General features: G+C 40.1%; 1 protein-coding gene and 1 long non-coding RNA gene across 6 annotated transcripts in view; one reads left to right on the top strand and one right to left on the bottom strand.

Moving 5' to 3' along the window:
* KIF15 (kinesin family member 15) overlaps window positions 1-24,361 on the bottom strand; it is an 80,282-nt gene that overhangs the window by 44,726 nt on the left and 11,195 nt on the right. For all 5 annotated transcript variants that reach the window (XR_009260989.1, XM_058727278.1, XM_058727277.1 and 2 more), the window contains exons 4-10: window positions 23,597-23,673; window positions 18,624-18,661; window positions 16,008-16,105; window positions 14,520-14,699; window positions 6,284-6,493; window positions 3,167-3,292; window positions 2,884-3,006 (exon numbers count right to left, since the gene is read on the bottom strand). Coding sequence is in view for 4 of the 5 variants with exons in the window: in XM_058727278.1 (XP_058583261.1) it covers window positions 2,884-3,006; window positions 3,167-3,292; window positions 6,284-6,493; window positions 14,520-14,699; window positions 16,008-16,105; window positions 18,624-18,661; window positions 23,597-23,673 (852 nt within the window). In the remaining variant the exon portion in view is untranslated. The remainder of the gene's footprint in view (window positions 1-2,883; window positions 3,007-3,166; window positions 3,293-6,283; window positions 6,494-14,519; window positions 14,700-16,007; window positions 16,106-18,623; window positions 18,662-23,596; window positions 23,674-24,361) is intronic.
* LOC131510303 (uncharacterized) lies at window positions 287-6,813 on the top strand. The gene is made up of 2 exons (XR_009260991.1): window positions 287-429; window positions 6,328-6,813. It is a non-coding gene; the product is annotated as an uncharacterized LOC131510303 (long non-coding RNA).

A 24,361-nucleotide genomic window follows, 5' to 3' on the forward strand; every position in this document is an offset into this window, starting at 1 on the left:
CTAAATAGCACATCCTTAAACAAGTCCCAGATATCCTAGCCACTTTCCACCGGTAGGCTGCAGAAAGGGACTTACCATTGATAATGACTAGCATAAGTCTCCTGGTTTTATTGTTTGATGTATTCAGAAGTCATTTCTAGTTGTTTCTGATGCTAACGGCCAGCCTCATTATAAGGCACTCCTGTATATTCTGACATCACTGTCACATCAGTGACATCATAATCCTAATTATCCCTGCAGTTCTCCCCTCTCTAAAAGCTTCTATTAAGTTCAAAGAGATAGGGTCAGGAAGCTCTAATGATTTTTCCTCCTCATATTACAAATACCCCACACAGGGTCATAATCCAATAAAATGAATGAGTAACTAGATGTATAGTCTTCTGGTTTACCCAGGAGAAGAGGTAACATGGACCTTTTCACTCTGACATGGTAAGATGATCAGAGTCTACTTGGCGGGGTAGAAATGACCAACTTCTCCTTTAAAAGAAAGAGGAAATTTGGGGCGCCTGGGTGGCGCAGTCGGTTAAGCGTCCGACTTCAGCCAGGTCACGATCTCGCGGTCCGTGAGTTCGAGCCCCGCGTCGGGCTCTGGGCCGATGGCTCGGAGCCTGGAGCCTGTTTCCGATTCTGTGTCTCCCTCTCTCTCTGCCCCTCCCCCGTTCATGCTCTGTCTCTCTCTGTCCCAAAAATAAATAAAAAACGTTGAAAAAAAAATTTAAAAAAAAAAAAAAGAAAAAGAAAGAGGAAATTAATCTGCCAATTCATGATACTATGATTCTTTTGTCTAGAACCAAAGGGATCTCTAACGTTTCCAAAAGGAGTGGGGAATCCTTGGTGTTTTAACAGTCTGCACCAGAGGGTGGCAAAGCACTACCTGCTCATGGGCCAAACACAGTCTGCTGTCTGTTTTTATAAGTAAAGCTGCACTGGATCACAGCCATGCCCTTATGTTTACATACTGCCTGTGGCTGCTTTCTCACTAACAAGGCAGAGCTAAGTAGCTGGGATACGGACTATCCAGCCAAAGAAGTCTAACATATTTACCTTTACAGAAAAACTTTTCTGACCACTGGTGTACACAAATATCAAGGAAGCTTCTTACATATAAGAAAAATGGGGAATCCTTGCAGGTGTAGACAACTTAAAGGACAAAGCTTGCCAATATCATCAAACTATTTTCATAGCAAAACCACACACGCATACACACACCTCTGATTGCATCGGTTTAGGTAAATAAATTTAGTCTCCAACCCAACTGCAAAGGAAAAACTTTGCCTTTGTTTAGGAAAACACAAGTAAATTAATACTAACCATAAGACCTAATCTAGATCTCAAACTACATGAGCAATACAGAAGGCTAGGGAAGATGAAATAGAAATCTTGCTTAGAATCAATAGCCAAATTATGGAAAGAGCCCAAATGTCCATTGACTGATGAATGGAAAAAGAAGATGCGGTGTATATAGACAATGCAATATTACTCAGCCATCAAAAAGAATGAAATCTTGCCATTTGCAGCAATGTGGATGGAGCGAGAGCATATTATGCTAAGTAAAAGAAGTCAGAGAAAGGCAAATACAATACAATTTCACTCATATGTGGAATTTAAGAAACCAAAACAGATGAACATAGGGGAAGGAAAAAAAGAGAGGGGGGAAGCAAACCAAAGAGACTCTTAACTATACAGAACAAACAGAGGGTTGATAGAGGGAAGTGGGTGGGGGTTTGGCTAGATGGGTGATGGGTATTAAGGAGGGTACTTATCGTGATGAGCACTGGGTGTTGTATGTAAGTGATGAATCACTAAATTGTACTCCTGAAACCATTACACTCTCTCTATATATATATTATATAATGTATATTTTATATTATAAAATATATACATTTTAGTTACATAGTGTATAAATACACTAACTAGAATTTAAACACAAATTTAAAACAAAAAAAGAAGTCTTGCTTAGAGATAAGCTTTCACAGAGAAATAAATAGAAACTAGTGTTAATATTAGGGCAATCACAAAAGTGAGATGCTACAAGGTTAAGTATTTTTCCAATTTATTGTACTCAATATTTTACCCTATTTTCTTAATGGTTATTTACTTAGAGAGAGAGAGAGTGAGCAGGGGAGGAACAGAAACAGAGAGAGAGAGAGAGGGTGGGGGGGAGAGAGAGAGAGAATCCCAAGAATCTCAACCTCACAAACCGTGAGATCATGACCTGAGCTGAAATCAAGAACTGGACACCCAACCAACTGAGCCACCCAGGTGCCCCTACCTTATTATTTTTTTTTCCAATATATGAAGTTTATTGTCAAATTGGTTTCCATACGACACCCAGTGCTCATCCCAAAAGGTGCCCTCCTCAATACCCATCACCCACCCTCCATATCAACCCTCAGTTTGTTCTCAGTTTTTAAGGGTCTCTTATGGTTTGGCTCTCTCCCACTATAATCTCCTTTTTTTTTTTTCCCCCTTCCCCTCCCCCATGGGTTTCTGTTAAGTTTCTCAGGATCCACCTAAGAGTGAAAACATATGGTATCTGTCTTTCTCTGTATGGCTTATTTCACTTAGCATCACACTCTCCAGTTCCATCCACGTTGCTACAAAGGGCCATATTTCATTCTTTCTCATTGCCACGTAGTACTCCATTGTATATATAAACCACAATTTCTTTATCCATTCACCAGTTGATGGACATTTAGGCTCTTTCCATAATTTGGCTATTGTTGAGAGTGCTGCTACAAACATTGGGGTACAAGTGCCCCTATGCATCAGCACTCCTGTATCCCTTGGGTCAAGTCCTAGCAGTGCTACTGCTGGGTCATAGGGTGGGTCTATTTTTAATCTTTTGAGGAACCTCCACACTGTTTTCCAGAGTGCCCCTACCTTATTTTTAATCAGCTTGGCTCTCTGAGCAAAATTAAGCGTTGACAGGGTTTCCCCAAAACACCTGGATCCAGGATGAACATTTGCAATTATGGCTGTTCTGGCATTGCCTCCAAGGGAATCCTGTTTAATGATATGAATGGTACACATTTTCAGGAGACACACCACAGATTTTTTTAAGCAAAGAAAATGGATATTCTTACCACTAAGGCTGAGAGATTACCTATCAACCATAGTGAGAGTAACCAGAAAAGGGGTCCAGGAGGCCAATGATCTACTTTACCCGAAGTAAAAAGGTAAGTTTGGAGTCTCTGTAGCAAACATGCCTTTGTTTTCCATTACCCACATCGACAAGCGCAGTGATCACTTGGCCCAGGCAGCTCAACGATCGGTTTATGTTACCTGCCTCCTAAAGGGAAAAAGAACGAAAAGTTAGGTGCACTGGCATTTTGAATTAAAATATGGCTAGTAGTGCATTTTGAATGGAAAGTCAAGTCATTGACAATGATATTAAGGATAACTGATTTTACAGCAAAAAGATGTTCTCAACTATCCCCTTTTTCCTATTTGACACACATTGCAATTTTAGTGTTCAAAGACAAATACAGAAATTATGTGAAGGAAAAAAAAAATATGTCACCTCGTGATTGTAATGTTTTAATTTGACCTATAGGTAGGGATGAAAATCTGGAAGGAACAGAACAAAAAGTTGGAGTAGTGTATTAATAGGCATATTTTTCAATTCTTTTGTGTTAAAATGTTTGCTACTGGGGCACCTGGGTGGCTCAGTTGATTAAGCATCCAATTCTTGATTTTGGCTCAGGTCATGGTCTCATGGTTCACGAGATCAAATCCTTCATTGGGCTCTGTCCTGAAAGCACAGAGCCTGCTTGGGAGTCTCTATCTCCCTCTCTGTCTCTTTTCCTCCCTTGCTTGCGCATGCTCTCTCTTGCAAAATAAATTAACTTCAAAAATATAAAATTTTAGGGGTGCCTAGGTGACTCAGTTGGTTATGCGTCTGGCTTCGGCTCAGGTCATGATCTTGCAGTTCGTGAGTTCGAGCCCCGCGTCCAACTCTGTGCTGACAGCTCAGAGCCTGGAGCCTGCTTCGGATTCTGGGTCTCCCTCTCTCTGCCCCTCCCCGACTCACGCACGCGCGTGCGTATGTGGGTGCATGTGCGTGCTCTCCCTCTCAAAAATAAACATTAAGAAAATTTTTCCAATATAGAATTTTAAAATGTTTGCTACATTAAAATGGTGTGGTAGTAGCCCACTCCATGTCCCACAAAGTCACTGATGAACTTATACCAAGAGAATATTCAGTCTAAGTCGGTAAGGTATTAAACCTCTTTGAAAAGTCGTTTGGGGAGAAAATAATATGTTACACTAGATTCTCACTGTATTTAGTATATTTCAATAACTGGGTCCGCAGTGGTGGGAGTATAGAAAACCGAGAGGAAGAGTACAAATTATCAAGCAAGATGTGCTGAGTTCACATGCCACACTGTCTGTTTCAGCAGTCAGTAAATCAGAAAGGTGCTGACAGCACTGTCTGTGGAGCTGGACTCCTTCTACTCTAGTAGTAGATCCACTACTAGCTGTGTGCCCCTGGACAATTTCTCTTCTGTTTCTCTAAAATAGAAGGGACAACAGATAATAGAAGGGACTACTTCCCAAAGATGCCGCAAAGGCTAAATGAGTTAATATACACAAAACACTTGAAACACGCCCAGCATATGTCCTATTATAAACATAGGCTTTCTCTTTGCTTCATGTCTCAGTGGAAATATGAGCCTAAGATCTCCTGAAACTGCCTGACAGTTCAGGAGACTCCTATCTTTACTTTTAACACAAAAGACAGACTGTTGGGGCACCTTCGTGGCTCAGTTGGTTAAGTGTCCAACTCTTGATTTTGGTTCAGGTCATGATCTCGTAGTTCGTGAGTTCGAGCCCCACACAGGGCTCTACACTGACAGCATGGAGCGTGCTTAGGATTTTTTTTTCTTGCATCCATGCTCTCTCTCAAAATAAATAAAAATTTTGGGGCGCCTGGGTGGCGCAGTCGGTTAAGCGTCCGACTTCAGCCAGGTCACGATCTCGCGGTCCGCGAGTTTGAGCCCCGCGTCGGGCTCTGGGCTGATGGCTCGGAGCCTGGAGCCTGTTTCCGATTCTATGTCTCCCTCTCTCTCTGCCCCTCCCCCATTCACGCTCTGTCTCTCTCTGTCCCAAAAATAAATAAAAAACGTTGAAAAAAAAAATTTAAAAAAAAAAAATAAATAAAATAAATAAATAAATAAATAAATAAAAATTTTAAAAAAAAGTAGACTGTCTTCCACCATTTCCAACTGGCCATCATACACCCTCAACTATAGTATCCACACGTTTTACTGACAATGCAGATCACAATACATGTATACACATCAGCAATACGTATTCAGAAAACCTGAGGTCCCACTGCCAATCCCTTAGCCTAGGACAAGGTCCTTGCCCTCCCCCTGAAATATTAACCAGCACAGCTGCCCTCCTTTCTCTCTAGGCTCTCCCTGTGTGAACCTGGCAGTGGTGAGCCAGATGGCGCACCTTTTATTAAACAGGCTTTTGAGGGGCGCCTGGGTGGCTCGGTCGGTTAAGCGGCCGACTTCAGCTCAGGTCATGATCTCGCGGTCCGTGAGTTCAAGCCCCGCGTTGGGCTCTGTGCTGATGGCTCAGAGCCCGGAGCCTGTTTCAGATTCTGTGTCTCCCTCTCTCTCTGACCCTCCCCTGTTCATGCTCTGTCTCTCTCTGTCTCAAAAATAAATAAATGTTAAAAAAAAAATGTTTTTTAATAATAATAATAAAAATAAATAAATAAACAGGCTTTTGAAATCGCTCAAAACTTTTCAGTGTTTCCCAACGTTTGGAGAGTTGAGCACAAACCTGGCCTGGCACTCCTGGCCCTCAGTGGCCTGGGTCTGCTTGCACCTCAAAACCAACCCGTTCACTGATCCATGCTGAAGTGCCGAATGCCACACTCACTCTGCATCCACAATCACCCTTGAGATGTGCCCCAGCTGGGCACGTATTCCCTGTTCCTCTCTCCCAGTCCAAATCCTGCCTTGGAGAATCCACTCAAGAACTACTACTTTTCCATACTTCCCTCAAGCGGTCCAGTCCCTTCTTCCTCTGACCCCAGCTGATATTTGTACTAGCATCCCTTCTGGTATGAATTCAGATGCTCTGGCTACAGACTTGTCTTATCCTGCGTATGTTTAATGTCCCTACACCACAACAAAAATTTCTGCACCTTTAGAATGAGAGCAATATCTCATTCCTTTGTAACCTTCACACACTTACCTTGGTATTGACTTTTAGTAATTAATTCACACACAAGTTGAGTTGAAGACCAGAATTCCATTCTTACCTTCAACCTCATGCCTTCTGCATGGGTGTCTTTTTGCCTTTCAGATCCTGCTAAGTCCACCAGATTGAGTAGAGAGGTCCGTATATTCACAGTCTCATTGCTTTTCTCCATTGACTCTATTGTAATTGTAAACACTGCATGAGACCGAGAAGATTCTCTATTCATTGATGTTGATGCCACACGTCTGTTTCTCCACCCTCCAGACAGCACCTAGGCAACAGGGAAATATATTGTCACAACTTCCAAGTGACACAACAGCCACTATCCTCAGTATGAAATTTTGTAAAGGACAACGAGAAGAAATATTGGTCCATCGAGGAACACACTCAAGTTACTCTCCCCTTTCTGGTTCCCTCTCCATGTTACGGAAAGAGAACAAATAGGAAATCAGCAGGCTGAGGATCCAGAACTAGTTTTGCTGTTCTCGATTTGTACTAACTTAATGCAAATCATAAAATCTCTCTCAATCCTTTTGCCTAGATAATGAGAAAGTTAGACAAAATAAATCTCAAAATTACCTTCAAGACCAACGTTTTGTCAGCTCTTTTGGTCTATAAAGACCTCCCTGATCCCTAAAGGCAAAGAGGATGCATGAAAGTCCAAACTGCAGGCTTTGGAATCAGATGAACATGAAGTCAAGCCCTGGTTCCACTATTTACTAGGTGTAAGGTCTGGGCCAGCTGAACCTCTTCAAGGCTCAGTCCTGTATTTGTAAAATGGGAACATGGGCACCTACCCGACAAGGCAGAACATCACCAACGGAAATGAATGTGCTCACTAATCACCTTGGGATCTTGATAAAATTCACATTCTGATCAGTAGGTGTGAAGGCAAGGCCTGACATTCTGCATTTGTAACAAGCAACCCAGGCAATGCTAACAGTCTGAGAGCTACGTTTTTGAGTAGCATGGAAATAATATGTATAGGATAAAATGGGCGAATTAGCGTCTTACATCAAAATGTAGATTAAAAAATTTGAACGAAATAACAGACACAAAAGAAGTTAGCACAGTGCTTGGCACATACACTCAATAAATGGAGCTATTAGAATCCTATTAACCAGGCAAAGCATAAAATTGAAGCTATTGGTTTCTTTTACATTTTTTGGATAGTACTTTATGCTTATTTTTCATAACACTAAATACTGTATATTAAATATTAGGTAAGCCATAATACATTCTTCATACAGCTGGAAAGAAAGACACAGACCCTCAAACATGGGACCAATTCTAAAATACTATTGTCTTAAACAAGCAAGGTACAAAGGCAGCACAATATACTATCATTTGTGCAACATATGGAGAAAAAGCAAACACAACTGTGCTTCTTTAAATCCTCATATAACGGGCAACTGGCTGGTTTAGTCAGAAGAGCGTGCAAATTTTGATCTTCGGGTCATGAGTTCAAGCCACACATTGGGTGTAGAGATTAAATTAAAAAAAATTTTTTTTAGTAAATAAATCCTTATATAAAAACCAAATACAAACAAAAATCAAAAACAAAACCAAAAACTACTTGGTGAATGTTCGTGGACTGGAAGACTTAATAGTGTCAAGAGGTTACTTCTCCCAAATGTAATCAACAGATCCAACACAAACCCACTCAAAATCCTAGCAGCGTTTTGTACACAAACGGACAAGTCAATTCTATAGGTATGAAATTGCAAAGGACCAAGAATAACCAAAATAATTGTTTAAAAAAAAAAAAAAGCTGGAAGATTTACTCTACTTGATTTCAAGACTTAACTATTCAGCAATAAGAAGCCACCAGAATCAAGAAAGTTTTATACTGGCAAGAAGAGATACCTAAATCAATTAAACAATACAGGTATAAATCCATACACATATAAATCACTGATTTTCATCAAAGGTGCAAAGGCAATTCAACGGGAAAAAAAATTGTTTTCAACAAAGAGTGCTACATAATGGATCAAAAATAAAAAGGCAACTCATAGAATGTACAATACTAAGGGTGAACTCTAATGTAAATCATAGGCTTTGGGTGATGATGATCATGTTGATATAGGTCTATCAAATGTAAAAAATGTACCACTCGGGGCGCCTGGGTGGCGCAGTCAGTTAAGCGTCCAACTTCAGCCAGGTCACGATCTCGCGGTCCGTGAGTTCGAGCCCCGCGTCAGGCTCTGGGCTGACGGCTCGGAGCCTGGAGCCTGTTTCCGATTCTGTGTCTCCCTCTCTCTCTGCCCCTCCCCCGTTCATGCTCTGTCTCTCTCTGTCCCAAAAATAAATTAAAAACGTTGAAAAAAAAATTAAAAAAAAAAAAAAATGTACCACTCTGGTGAGGAATGTTTATAATAGGGGAGGTTACTATGCATTTGTGGGGACAGAAGGGTATATGGGAAATCACTCTACCTTCCCCTTACTTTTGCTGTGAACCTAAAATGCTCTTCAAAACTGCAGTCTTGGGGGCACCTGGGTAGCTCAGTTGGTTAAGCATCTGATTCTTGGTTTTGGCTCAGGTCAGGATCTCGTGGTTCATGGGTTCAAGCCCCACATCGGGCTAGATGCTAACAGTGCAGAGCCTGCTTGGGATTTTCTCTCTCTCTCTCTCTCTCTCTCTCTCTCTCTCTCTCTCTTTGCCTCTCCCCCGCTTGTGGGCATGTTCTCAAAAGTAAATGCATAAACGGGGCCACCTGGCTGGCTCAGTCGGTTAAGCATCCGACTTCGGCTCAGGTCAATGATCTCATGGTTAGTGAGTTCGAGCCCCATGTCAGGCTCTGTGGTGACCGCTCAGAGCTCAGAGCCTGCTTCAGATTCTGTGTCTCCCTCCCTATCTGCCCCTCCCGCGCACTTGCTTGCTCTTTCTCTCTCTCAAAAATAAATAAAAACAGGGGCGCCTGGGTGGCGCAGTCGGTTAAGCGTCCGACTTCAGCCAGGTCACGATCTCGCGGTCCGTGAGTTCGAGCCCCGCGTCAGGCTCTGGGCTGATGGCTCGGAGCCTGGAGCCTGTTTCCGATTCTGTGTCTCCCTCTCTCTCTGCCCCTCCCCCGTTCATGCTCTGTCTCTCTCTGTCCCAAAAATAAATAAAAAATGTTGAAAAAAAAAATTAAAAAAAAAAAAAAAATAAATAAATAAATAAATAAAAACATTTGAAAAATAAAAATATATAAACGGATAAACTTAAAATAATCAAGAAAAATAAGAATGATTTTTTTAAAGGAAAATACAGTTATGTGGTTTACAAGAAACACCTAAAACATTAACACAGAGAGACTGATGGCAAAACATATACCAGGCAAATTCTTTTTTTTTTTTTTTTTAATTGTTTTTCCACTTTTGAGAGACAGAGACAGAGCATAAGCAGGGGAGAGACAGAGAGAGGGAGACACAGAATCTGAAGCAGGCTCCAGACTCTGAGCTGTCAGCACAGAGCCCGACACGGGCTCAAACCCACGATCCGTGAGATCATGACCCGAGCTGAGGTTGGCCACTTAACCAACTGAGCCACCCCGGTGCCCCTATACCAAGGAAATTCTAGTCAAAACAATGAGAGGTACCTGAATATCAGACCAAAGAGATTTTTAAAGCAAAAAGTGTTAATATGAAAATATAGGGATACAGGGTCAAAAGAATATAGATTTAAATAAAAGGAAGTTATACTAACTCTACTGCTTACATATGCATCTAATAAAACAGTCTCTTTATGTATATATATATGAGATAAAAACAATCAAGATGAAATCATTACAACCAACACCTTAGCTGGAGATTAATACATCTCCTTCAAGTACTGACAGATTATACAGAAAAAAATCTGAGTAAAAATACAGTATAAATCCTTGTATTCAAGGATATTCTTCTCATGAATACATTTATAAAATTGTCCACTGTATTAATTCATAAGTCGTTTCTCAATAAATCTCCAAGTCCAAGCATCACAGAAGACCACCTTCTCTGATCACATTGCAATTAAGAATTAACATGAGAAATAAATTTTAAATTATCATAAATTTGAAATTTCAAATCACATTTCTTTTAAGTTTATTTATTTTGACAGAGAGGGAGAGAAAGCACATTCCAAGCAGGCTCACCCTGTCAGCACAGAGCCCAACGTGGGGCTTGATCCCATGAACTGTGAGATCATGACATGAGCCAAAATCAAGAATCGGATGCTTAAGGAAGAGAGAGAGGTGATTCCTGTCAGAGCTGCTGGGATTGAGAGAGTATTTGGGACCGTGTCTGAGGGGAGAGACATCTTTGTAATGGGAATTCCCAAGTCTTGGGACAAATCCACATAGGTGTTTGGGTAGGAGATGTGTACCCTTGGGATATTGATGAAACCCAGTGTTTGATTATCTCTATCTAATGGCCTGTGTTTTAGCCTTTCTTCACCTCTCACCTGACTGGGTAATCTGAACCTCCCTCTCTCCTCCAATGAACTCTGACCTATAACCTCTGAGCATACCCCACAGGACTGGGCCCTCCTTAACCATCCATCTTGCTTCTAACCTATGTAAATTTCTGTAGTGGCTATCTTATGTAAGATACAATAAAAAAATTATTGTATACAGTTTCTATTAAATGTTATGAAAATGTTAAAAAAAAAAAGAATGGGATGCTTAACTGAGCCACCCAGGTGTACCAAATTTTAATATCTTAATTGTCCTGTGGATCTAAGAATTTTTCCATTATAATTTCATTTTGACCCATGAATCACTGAGAAATGTGATCTGACGGGCACCTGGGTGGCTCAGTCGGTTAAGCATCCAACTCTTGATTTCAGCTCAAGTCGTGATCTCACAGTTCGTGAGAACAAGCCCCATGTTGGCTCCGTGCTGGGCATGGGCCTGCTTGGGATTCTCTCTCTCTCTCTCTCTCTCTCTCTCTCTCTCTCTCTCTGCCCCTATCCCTATCCGTCTCCCCAGATTGCATGCGCATGCGCTCTCTCAGAAAAAAAAGATATTAAAACTTGTGTGAAATTTAAACAATAAGAAGTAAACTTAGAGCATTAAATACTTACGTCACAAAAGAAAGGCCAGATAAGCTAAGCATCCAGCTTAAGAAGTTGGAACAAAAGCAGGATGAGAAAGAAAAAAACGCAAGCCATATAAGCAAAATCAACTATGCAAAAAGAAAACAAAATAGGGGGCACCTGGGTGGCTCAATCAGTTATGCATCCAACTCTTGGTTTCCGCTCAGGTCATGATCTCATGGTTTGTGAGTTCGAGCCCCGCATCAGGCTCTGGGCTGGGAGCGTGGAGACTGCTTGGGATTCTCTCTTTCCCTCTCTGCCCCTTCCCTGCTTGTGCTCTCTCTCTTTCTCTCTCTCAAAGTAAATAAATAAACATTTAAAAAAACTTTTTTTTAAAATTTTTTTAATGTTTATTTTTATTATTTTTGAGACAGAGAGAGACAGAGCATGAATGGGGGAGGGGCAGAGAGAGAGGGAGACACAAAATCGGAGGCAGGCTCCAGGCTCTGAGCCATCAGCCCAGAGCCCGACGCGGGGCTCGAACTCACCGACCGTGAGATCGTGACCTGAGCCGAAGTCGGACGCTTAACCGACTGAGCCACCCAGGCGCCCCTAAAAAAACTTTTAAAAAAAGAAAACAAAATTGTAGTTACAGCAAATATTTTAAAGATGAGAATACTGGAAAAAACTTTTTGTCAATATATTTAAAAACTGAGAGGAGACTGAAATTTTCTAGGAATAAAAAGCGTCCCTGAACTTCTGACCCAAGAAGAGGTAAAACTGCAAAGCTTTATTACAGAATTTTCATTGGTAGCTAAAAATCTTCTCTCAGAACATAAGGCCCAGATGATTTGGGGAAACAAATGGTTTTTATGAACAAGTCTTTCCAATCATACAAACTTCCAAAAAAAGACAAAGGTGATAATAAAACAAACGAAAAAAAAGTTAGGAAAATGGAAAATCACAGGTTGATCTCAATCTTTAACACTGAGGGAAAATCCTACACAAAATACTAACAAATGTAATCCAATATTCTATCATGTTAACATGTTAAATGTTAGCAAATGTTAACAAGATCATCTCAATAGAAGCAGGAAAAGCACCTAACAAATTTAACACACACTCTTAATTTCTGTAAGGCAGCAAGGTGGATTATAAAAGCGTTCTATAAAAATTAACTGCATTTCTATACACATGAAGCAAAATGCAATTTTTTTTTAAAAGTAGGCTTTACTCCCAGCTGGAGTCCAATGCAAGGCTTGAACTCACGATCCTGAGATCAAGATCTGAACTGAGATCAAGACTCGAATGCTTAACTGACTGAGCCACCCAGGTGCCTTATAAAGTGCAATTTAAAAAACAGATTACCTTCTATAAGAGCAACAAAAAATATAAGGTATATTGGAAAAAAGTTAATAATTAGCTTACATAATTATTTTTTAGGTGAAAAGTATTATATTGCAAGACATTAAAGACCTAAATAAATGAAGAGATATATCATGTTCATGTATGGACTCAATATTGTATAGATGCCAATCCCTCCAAACTGGTCTATAACTGCAATGTAATTACAATCAAAATTTTGGGGGGTATATATATATATATGTACACACACTGGGTCACATGTAAAACCTATTTCTTACTATGAGAGTCACAGTGTAAAATGTTTGAATCATGGGGCACCTGGGTGGTTTCAGTCGGTTAAATGTCCGACTCTTGATTTTGGCTCATGATCTCAGGGTCGTGAGATTGAGCCCCGTGTCAGGCTCTGCACTGGGTGTACAGCCTGCTTAAGATTCTCTATCTGCCCTTTCCTCTGCCTCTTTCCCGCTGTACAATGCTCTCCCTCTCTCAAAAAGTAATGAATAAACAAACAGAATCTTAAAAAAAAAAAAAAAAAAAAAAAAGTTTAAATCAGGAGGCTTGCTGAAGCTGGAAGATTTTTTTTTTTAATTTTTCTTTTTTAATGTTTTATTTATTTTTGAGACAGGGAGAGACAGAGCATGAACAGGGGAGGGTCAAAGAGAGGGAGACACAGAATCTGAAACAGGCTCCAGACTCTGAGCTGTCAGCACAGAGCCCGACGCGGGGCTGGAACTCATGGACCGCGAGATCACGACCTGAGCCGAAGTCAGCCGCCCAATCGACTGAGCCACCCAGGTGCCCCGTGATGGAAGATTATTGAACTATAACTTTTTTAATTTTGTTTAACGTTTATTCATTTTTGAGAGAAAGAGAAAGACAGTGTGAGCAGGCAAGGGGCAGAGAGAGAGGGAGACACACAATCCGAAGCAGGCTCCAGGCTCCCAGCTGTCAGCACAGAGCCCAACGTGGGGCTCAAACCCAAGAACCACAAGATCATGACCTGAACTGAAGCCGGACACTTAACCAACTGAGCCATTCAGGTGCCCCGAACTATGATTTTTATACACACACAGATATTCATACAATGGATTATATACAGCAGTGAAAATAAGTGAAATGCAACGTGGATAAATTTCACAGACATCATTGATTTTAAAAAGCTACAGAAGGCTAAATATGCACAATTTATTAAAAGTCCAAAGTAGGCAAAACCAACCTTTTCAGAAATACATTTATGATTTAAAAGCACAAGGAAACGATCATGACATTCAGCATAGTGCTCATGTTTAGGGAGGAGCCAGGTACATGAGGCAGGAGAGGCATATAGGTTGACAGGATAGTGTTGGTGATATCTGGGTCTTGATGGTCTAAGGTCCCTAACTTATATGCATGTGCCAGTATTTTGTATGAATCAAATATTACACAATAAAAATTTGTTTAAAATCAACTGGCCAGGTCAGACCCCATAAAAATGCGAGTATTTTGCAAATTCCCATCAAGAGGTTTGTTTGTCCTGAGGCGAGTGCTCAAAAGAGGTTGGCTTTTGACACCTAACAAGTAAACAAGGGTAGAAAATAAAGGGAAGAGAACAGCCAGCTGGTTTAAAAAGTAGCAATCCCAGAAGCTCCTCAAAAGCACAGCTTCCAGGAAGAATCACTAAAGAGATACCGACATTAACAACGTCCCCCGGTGGCCTACAGGGCGCCTGACCGGAATGAACGGCACCTAAATAATGCAAAACCAAGAGGCTCAAAGTTCTATTTTAACTACGGGGGAGAGCTATATAAAACAGTCATATTCTTTTTTCTCCTCATGAACCTTCTGTGTCATGCCTTTACAAAATTATTTTTAGTAGCTCAATTCTTGCTTTTTTTTGAGATCAAGGTGCTTTCACAACACGTTACATCGCCTAAGGATCAAGCTGCTGAAGGGAGCGTACCTGATAGGCTTCAGCCGCTGAGGTCACCACCTGTTCCACTGCACCAACAACGAAGACTCCCTTCTTGATATGCTCCCTTAAGTACAGTCCGGCTGATGCAGAGTCCAATAGGTCATAGATCTGCTCGTTGTAGATCTCAATAAAGGAACACTTGCAAAGGAAACTCTTTCCAGCTCCAGCCTGGAAAGAGAAGCCTTGCTGAGATACGTTCTTTGCATGAGTCATCCCTCTCATGAGTGCTACCCTTTCACTTGCTTCACAAGGTGTGCATTTCCTACCATGTTGTCCTTTACACGATACAAGATCCCTAAAAGCCAAGTAAAAGTCCAGATAACTAGTTTTGACACATCATTACATCTTAAGGCAGCATCAAACTGTGATCCCAGGAGGCCTAGGTCTCCAGAGGTGACTCATAAGCAAAACAAAGAGATGGGACTTAGGCGGTTCAGATGGGCAATTCCACCTTCTTAAACTGAGGTGAAACTGACAAACACCATCATATTAGTTTCAGGTGTATAACATAATGATTCAATATTTATATATATTGAGAAATAATCACCACAGTAAGTCTGGTTAACATCCATCACCATACACAGTTACATATTTTTTTCCTTGCGATGAGAAGAACAATTCCGTTTTTATTTGTCACACACTGGACTTGCTCATCAAGTGTTACCTGAAGCAAGTGTTATGTTCTTTAAAGACTGAAAATAATTTGTCTCAAAAGCCTCTCTATAGGATTTTTAACCACAGAAACCTACGTCACTGGCACCCAAGGTGCATGCCTAACTGCAATTGTTAGGAATAGTTTCTGCACAGGGTAGTAATAATAAGTCAGTGTTATGTGTCAGTCTCCTGGGTACACACAGACTGGAACATGCAACACTAATGGCTCTTAAGCCTGGAATCTACCAAGCTAAAGAAGCACAATCATGAGAAAGGCCCAACTTGGGAGTCAATGGAACAGAGAAGCCCCCATCACCAGGGTGATGGGGTCACACTGCATATGAAACCATCAAATTATCCTCAGGTGGTAGAAGGTTCTGCACAGGAGGCAAGGATGGTTCCAGCACTCCTGGGCATCCTGAGGAACTAGGGACACCTGCAGTCAAGTGTGAGCCTATGAGCAGTAGGTGATGGGGCTTAATGAATCTGTTTTCCTTAGTTAAAATTCTCTTTATACTTTCTCTCTTGCAAAATCTGAGAGCCTAAGAAGCACACATTCTTTTATCTTTTAATCTGAGTTTATGGATGATAAAAATTTTAGAAACAAAAAATGTTTAGAAAATTAATAACTCAGAATCCTTCATTTTTTCTTAAGAACTGAGAGGTTGTTTTTTTTTTTTTTTTTCATGCCACACCAGGCTATCCACATTGCAGAGTACCACTTAGGACCGACCCTCCATGTGTTATGAGCTAATTACTAGCAGCTAACTGCTCAAAACTAGGTATTTCATAGAACCACTTTATTTTCATAGCAAGTTTTACCTTCTCTTTTTCACGATCAATCAAGGAAAACAAATATTCAAAACTTCGTGGGATTACTCCTCTCAGGTTATGAGAAAAATGATCAGATTCAGATGGTCCTGAAGAAAAATGTATAAAAACATATATATATATTCATTATCTTTATAACAAGAGTCCTTCAAAATGGCAATATCGAAAGGAAATTTATTCAGAAATAAGATGACATTGTACAATCAGTTTCTTATTTGTGCCCCTGAACAAGTTTTAGTCTGAGAGAAAAAACAGACCTTGCCATCAACGGGACTGAAGGAAGGGCCCTCAATAGCCACTAATGCTGGCTACACCTGGAATATTATAAATGGCCCTTGTAAACTGTACCTAAAATAAATAAATAGATAGATAGATAGATCTCAGAACTGCATAAAGTAAACAAAGAGGACAAAGAATATGAGTATGCAGATAATTTCATAACATTTTCCTGTTAAATAATATACAAAGATATTCAACATATTCTTTATGGTTACCTTCATCATCTCCTGCCTCATCTATGCCTTAGCTCCTCATCCTGTTTCTACTCACCCCCTCCCAGACTATCCCATTCAGCTGCCTGAGTAACCCTTTTAATTATGTATCATATCATGTAGTTCTTTAAAAAACAAAACAAAACTGGGGCGCCTGGGTGGCTCGGTCGGTTAAGCGTCCGACTTCGGCTCAGGTCATGATCTCATGGTCCGTGAGTTCGAGCCCCGCGTCCGGCTCTGTGCTGACCGCTCAGAGTCTGGAGCCTATTTCAGATTCTGTGTCTCCCTCTCTCTCTGCCCCTCCCCTGTTCATGCTCTGTCTCTCTCTGTCTCAAAAATAAATAAACGTTAAAAAAAATTTAAAAAAATATTTAAAAAATATTTAAAAAAAACAAAAAAAAACAAAAAAACAACAAAACAAAACAAAAAACCTCCAATGACTTCACATCGCACTCACAAAATACAAAATCCCAGCTAGGTCCCACATGAGCTGGCCTCAGAGTATAACTCCAACGTCCCTCCCTACAACACCTTGGTGTGGAAAACTCCCCTCTAGCCCATGGGTCTTCTTGATGTTTGAACACTCTTGAGCAAGTTCCCAACTCAGAGCCTACAGCCTGGAAGATTCTTCTCCCAGAGTCTGTGGTTCCTTCTCATTTCACTCCGTAATTCTCTTTCTTACTATAACTCACAATTCAGAAGCCATTAAAAAACAACAACCACCGAAATTCAACCACCAAAAAAAAAATTAAAAACTTTGGCAGAGGGAAAAACCTTAAATCAAAAGACAAATGAAAAAACTAAAGAAAAATCTGTTATGTTGTACACAGAGGGCTAACCTATTTTACAAAAATCCCCACAAATGAGTAGGAAAGAGATAAGCCAATTTTTTAAATGGGAAAAAAGCTTGAAGGGGCATTTTACAGAAAGGATATTCAAATGTCCAATAAACATATGAAAGATGCTCAGTTGTCAACAGACATCAGGGAATTGCAAACAAAAACACAATGAGATAATACTACACACACTCCAGAAAGGCTAAAACTTTAAAAACTGACAATACCAAGTATAGACAAGGACGTGGAGGCCCTAGAATTTCCATATCTATCAGGGCCATATAAATACGAAAGCTGATAAACATGTAACTATGATCCAGCAATTCCACTCCTAGAGATGTACCCAACAGAAATGAACTTGAAAAGACACATACAAGATAAAGTGGCATAGCAGCAGTATTCATATGGTCTAAAACCGGAGACAATCCAAATGTCTATCAACAGTAAAATGGAAAATGTGGCATATTCATACAATAACACATTATACAGGAACGGGATACAGCAATGGAACAAACTAGCACTACATGCAACAACATGAGCGACTCTGAGAAACTTAATGCTGAGAGGAAGAAGCCAGACACGAAAGAGTGCATACAGTACTCTCATCTGTAGATGTTTAAAAACAAGCAAAACTAATGATGATAGAAGTCAGAGTTATAGATACTTCAGGGGAAGGGGGTAAAGTAGTGACTGATTAGGAATCTTGGTCTGGGTGGTAATTTTACAGATTTATAAGTATATACAAAGTCATTAAACCCAATTCAAAAACTGTTTATTAAGCACCTACTCTGTGCTAAGCACAGACGGAACATAGCTGCAAACATGGACTTTGTTATCATGGAGCTCCCAATTTGACATAAGCCTGGGAAATATCTCTAATTTTATGAGGTCAACATAGTATATAGAAAGTATGGGGGCGCCTGGGTGGCGCAGTCGGTTAAGCGTCCGACTTCAGCCAGGTCACGATCTCGCGGTCCGTGAGTTCGAGCCCCGCGTCGGGCTCTGGGCTGATGGCTCAGAGCCTGGAGCCTGTTTCCGATTCTGTGTCTCCCTCTCTCTCTGCCCCTCCCCCGTTCATGCTATGTCTCTCTCTGTCCCAAAAATAAATAAAAAACGTTGAAAAAAAAAATTTAAAAAAAAAAATAAATAAATAAAAATAAAAAAAAATAAAAAATAAAAAAAAAAAGAAAGTATGACTTCCCCCAAAATGTACTTGGTGCCTAGGTGCTGTCATTGCAGAGTAGATTAAGCCAGCAAATAATAAATTTTAATTCACTTACCCATCATCGTAAATGTTTTCCCTGAGCCAGTCTGTCCACTGTAAAAACAAATGTTTTGTATGTTATTTTTACACACAAAACTTAAAAGACTACCCTCCTACTTTAATAAGGTCTACTAATAGATAAATGTTCTCCACAAACATTGGGTGACTGGGTGGCTCAGCTGACTGAGCGTCTGACTCTTGATTTCGGCTCAGGTCATGATCTCATGGTTTGCAGGATACAGCTCCGCTTGGGGCTCTGCCCTGACATTGTGAAGACTGCTTGGGATTCTCCCTCTCTGCCCCTCTCCCATGCGTGTGCGCGCGTGCTCTCTCTCTCTCTTTCAAAATAAATAAACATAAAAAAAATTTTCCCCACAAAGATCTTATTTTCCTTCTTTTTTTAAATTATATTAGGTAGAGACACTTGGCTGGCTCAGTCAGTAGAGCATGCAACTCTTGATCTCAGGGTAGTTAAGTTTAAGCCCCACCTTAGGTGCTGAGCTTACTTTTTAAAAAAATTATATTAGGTAAAAAGTGAATGATTCACTTTTTTTCTCTCCTATTCTACCACCAAGAGCTACACTGTTAATTTTCTGGTAATTCTTCAGGATTATACAAACATAGCCATCAGAGTTTTTGTTTAAAAAAAAATTTTTTTTAAGGGAGCTAGAACGCAGGAGCTGGAGACAGGGGCAGAGGGAGAGAGAAAGAGAATCTTAAGCAGGCTCCATGCTCAGCAAGGTGCCCGACACAGGGCTCAAACCCATGACCCTGCGATCATGAGCTGAGCCAAAGTCAAGAGTCAGACACTTAACAGACTGAGCCACGCAGGCGCCCCTCATTTACTTTTTATTTACAAAACTGAAATACTGCTCTGTGATCTGTTTTGTCCTTTAATTTTATCTCAGATATTTTTCTATGTAGTAGAGATCTACTTCATTATTTTTAATACCTACATTGTATTCCATGAATGTATCATTTATTTAACCAGAACTAACTGGAATTTTGTTTTCAACTTTTTCTGTTCTAACAATTTAGCAATTCCTTTCCTAAATTATGCCTTTGAAGATACTTAAATGTCTTCATTTAAAAACAAAGCAATTTCAAAAACCCTTATGGTACAGGCCTGATTTTTGTGCATAGCGTCATGTCTCCTCCATTACCCCAAGAAACGAGAGTAACAAAAACTAAAACTAAAAATGTTTATGCGAAAGATAGATGTCTATCAGGATGTCGAATGTCTTTAGTTTGGATTCACAGCCCAAATATTAAAGAAAAAATCTGAATTGACTTTTTGGTTAAATGTCCCCAAAAGATTAAAAAAAAGAAAAAACAGGGGGCACCTGGGTGGCTCAGTCAGTTAAGCATCCAACTTTCACTCATTTCTCTCCAAGTGTTTCTCGTTTCTACCTTCTTCTACCAAAAGAAATTTTGGTTAAATTATTAATGAATATGCCACAAATTAAACATAATTAGTAGAACTGTAAGGTATTTAAAGATAACAGTTCTAAAGATAACACAGTCTCTGGCAATTGTGGCTCTATTTCCAATTCATTTTTTAACTTTACCACTCAAAATACTCTGTGGGGAAAAAAAAAATCTTTCTTCTCTTAAGACAAATGAGAAAATAGGCCTCTGCCTTACTGCTCAAGAGAAAACACTCAGCTCTCCTGAACACAGCTGAAAAGTAAGCATGAAAAGCAAAGGCAAACTTTCAAGTTGGTATATATGTGCATATGAGCCTAAAGTTCATACTTCTTAATGTGTTTTTTATTTTCTTGTGTTTTGAGACAATTATAAACCAAGGGCACATGCACAAAAAGCATTAGCCGCCCAAATATATTTAAAAAAAATTTTTAATGTTTATTTATTTTTGAGAAAGAGTGTGGGTGGGGTAGGGGCACGGGCAGACAGAAAGGGAGACGCAGAATCTGAAGCAGGCTCCAGGCTCTCAGCTGTCAGCACAGAGCCCGACATGGGGCTCGAACCCACAAACCGCGAGACCATGACCTGAGTTGAAGTCGGACGCTCAACCGAGCCATCCAGCCGCCCCTCAAATGTGTCAAATAATTCACTACATTCTATTAAAAAGCTCTAGTTCTAAATACAATTTGAAAGTCTACTGCTAAAAAAAATAATAATACACTACAAATATATGCCCATTAATCTATATATCCTGTAAATCTGAAATGATAACTAAAATTCACTTTGTACAAATGCCAAGGTGACAATGCCTTCTGGACTCCATCTCACATTCCACATTAAATCTATAGCAATATTTTAAGGCTGCCAAAATTTAGAAAGTTGAGGATCATGACTCACTTTAAATATACATATAGAAAACAATTTGGCAAGTTTCTCATAAGGTTAATCATAGACTTGCCATATGACCCAGCAATTGCATGCCTAGGTATTTACTCAAATGATTTGAAAACTTATGTCCACACAAAAACCAATATTCAAACGTTTGTAGCAATATATTCATAAGCACTAAAAACTGGAAGCATCTAAGATATCCCTTCACGGGGAAATGGATAAACAAATGATGATAAATCCATACAGTAAAAAAAACTACTGAGAAAGAAAAAAAAGTTATTTATGCCTGCAACAACAACACAGGCAAATCCTATAGGCATTTTTAATAAAAGAAGGAAGCCAGATCCAAAAGGCTACATATTGTGTGGTTCCATTCATATGACACTCTGGAAAAGGCAGAACTATAGGAACAGAAAATGTATTCGTGTACCCTGGATGTCAGGGGTTGAGGGAAGGGGGAGTGGCTGACTACAAGGGGGACAAACGGGAAACTTTTAAGGTGAAGAAACGGTCCTTTTCAAAAAAAAAATGGGGGGAGGGGGCACCTGGGTGGCTCAGTCAGTTGGGCATCCGACTTCAGCTCAGGTCATGATCTTGCAGTCCATGGGTTCAATCCCCACATCAAGCTCTGTGATGACAGCTCAGAGCCTGGAGCCTGCTTCGGATTCTGTATCTCCCTCTCTCTCCCTCTCTCTCTCTGTCCCTTCCCCACTCATGCTTTGCTACTCTCTGTCTCTCAAAAATGAATAAATGTTTAAAAAAAATTTTTTTTAATTTTTTTGATGTTTATTTTTGAGAGAGAGACAGACAGAGAGTGAGCAGGGGAGGGGCAGAGAGAGAGGGAGACACAGAATCTGAAGCAGGCTGCAGGCTCTGAGCTGTCAGTACAGAGCCTGACACGAAGCTTGAACCCATGAACTGTGAGATCACCACGAGATCATGACATGAGCTGAAGTCGGACGCTTAACCGACTGAGCCACCCAGACATCCCAGAAACAGTCATTTTCAGTGCCGGGGTAGTAAATAGATGGCTCTCTACATTTATCAAAACACGATACAGCTGTATATCACAAAGGGTGAACTTTAAAGCATGCAAACTAAAAAACAAGCAAAACGCATCAACTAGGATGTCAGCGGTCCCAGAATGGAATGCACATAACTACATCACAAGTGTGTGACATTACACCAAAGGCAGTGGGCAGCAAAGGAGCTGACCTAAGTAACTTTAGAAAAGGAGGTTTTGACTGGAAATTATTAAGGCTTAAAAAAAAAAAAAAAAAAAAAGAGGGGTGCCTGAGTGGCTCAGTCGGTTAAGCATCCGACTCGTGGTTTTGGCTCAGATCATGATCTCGTAGTTCGTGAGTTCGAGCCCCACGTCAGGCTCTGCACTGACAGCACGGAGCCTGCCTGGGATTCTCTCTCTCCCTCTCTCTCTCTGCCCCCTCCTCTGCTCTGTCTCTCAAAATAAATAAACTTAAAAAAAAAATTTTTTTTTTAAAGAAAATGAACTGTACATAAACATTGTACTGTGTAAATTTGTTTCTCACAGGGATACAGGATAACAATTCTGAAAGTACTTTACATGTATACTGGGGCTGAACGAATCAGTAAAGGGATGATAGAAAGTGGCAGCCAGGTTTCTCAATGCCAGCAAGGGAAGTTACAGATAAACAAAGAAGGAAGGTTAGAATGAACCCATATGGATTCTAACCTCCTGGATTAGAGTCAGAGACATAAGCATGAACTCATGTTTAACTTAATGTATATATATGCAAACGGATAGATACAGATACAATTACAGGTATGTCCACATACACGACTAAGTATGTATACATATATTACCTAGCTGTCTACTGAGAAGGCCTAGAAGCAATGACACTCCAGTAGCAACAAACACACCTAGTGCCCACATCCTGGTTTCTGAATACCATTCTCCAATAAAAGGAACCAGGGCTCCTTGTCGAAATGGCTGATTCTAGCCCTAGGACAGGGAAAATACAGATGAGCCAGGAACAGCTTGTGTTGTCAAAAAGGAAGTGCTCAAGCAAAAGGACACAGAAACCAGCCTCAAACAGCTCCCAATGGCCAATCTAGGACAATATGAGCAACATGATAAAAATAAGGTATTGGATTATAACCCAAAGTATAATTTAAAAAATGCGGGAGAAGAGACAAATCTTCCTCAGAAAAGAATTTCAAATAATATAAATACTCTTTTCTCCACAAGGTAGCGTTTAATCTCCCCCACCCTCATTATCCAGGTGAGTCCAATCTAATCACATGAATTAGAGAACCTGTCCCAGCTGTAGTCAGAGGGACATGTGACTAAGGAAGCAGAGTTGGAAGGTTGCATGTTGCTGGCTTTGAAAATAAAGGGGCCTGGAGCCAAGTAATATGAGTGGCCTCTAAAAGCTGGAAGAGGCAAGGAAATGAATGGAATTCTCCCTAGAGCCTCCAGAAAGGAACACAGCCCTGGACACTTATTTATTTTAGCTTATTTATTTTAGTGAAACAGCAAGACTCATGTCAGACTTCGGACTTACAGGACTGAAAGACAATACATTTGTGTTGTTTCGAGCCACTAAGTTTGTGGTAATTCACGGTGTGGCCATAAGAAATGAACAGAAGCACTCACGACTGCACCCTTGTGTAAGGACAGAGTCGGCAACTTACTATGCAAAGATGGTGCCATTATACCCACTCATGCAAGACTCCACGATGCCCTTGGCCACAGTCGAGAACACGGACTCCTACAAATGTAAGCACCAAATATGTTAATATTTCATAAAAATGAACCACATTCCTAAATTACATTCTAAAATATAACAATAAAAACAGTGTGCTTAGACTTTACAACACTTGTGATAAAATAAAAATTGTATCCAGTATTGAAAAAAAGCTAAAACAACTATAAGATGATAAAACGTTAAACATAATTACATCTACTAACCCCCATACAACGCTAGATTTAAAACTAACATCTAGAATCCATACAGAATTTTGTCGGCACATTACGTACAAATATTATATGGGTATTAGCATCAGATACATGGCCCTATGTGTTCTTCAGTGCTTTTCCCACAAGTTTGTACTAAATAATCAATACCTGATTTTTTGCTTTCATTTTTACACACATAAGTAGATGCAATCTTATCAACAGTGCAAGAATTCTTAAACCTGCACTAATACAGTAGCCATGAGCCACATGTAACTATTGAGCACCTGAAACATGGCTACTCCAACTTGAGATTTATTATAAGTATAAAATATACACCAGGTTTAGAAGACTGAGCATGAATAAAAAGAATGGAAAATACCTCATTAATAATTTGCTTTATATTGATAACATGTTGAAAAGATATTTTGGATATACTGGGTTAAATAAAATATAGGATTAAAATTAAGTCTGGAGCACCTGGGCGGCTCAGCCAGTTAAGC

The sequence above is a fragment of the Neofelis nebulosa genome, chromosome 4 (assembly GCF_028018385.1).
Source record: "Neofelis nebulosa isolate mNeoNeb1 chromosome 4, mNeoNeb1.pri, whole genome shotgun sequence".
Taxonomy (NCBI): domain Eukaryota; kingdom Metazoa; phylum Chordata; class Mammalia; order Carnivora; family Felidae; genus Neofelis; species Neofelis nebulosa.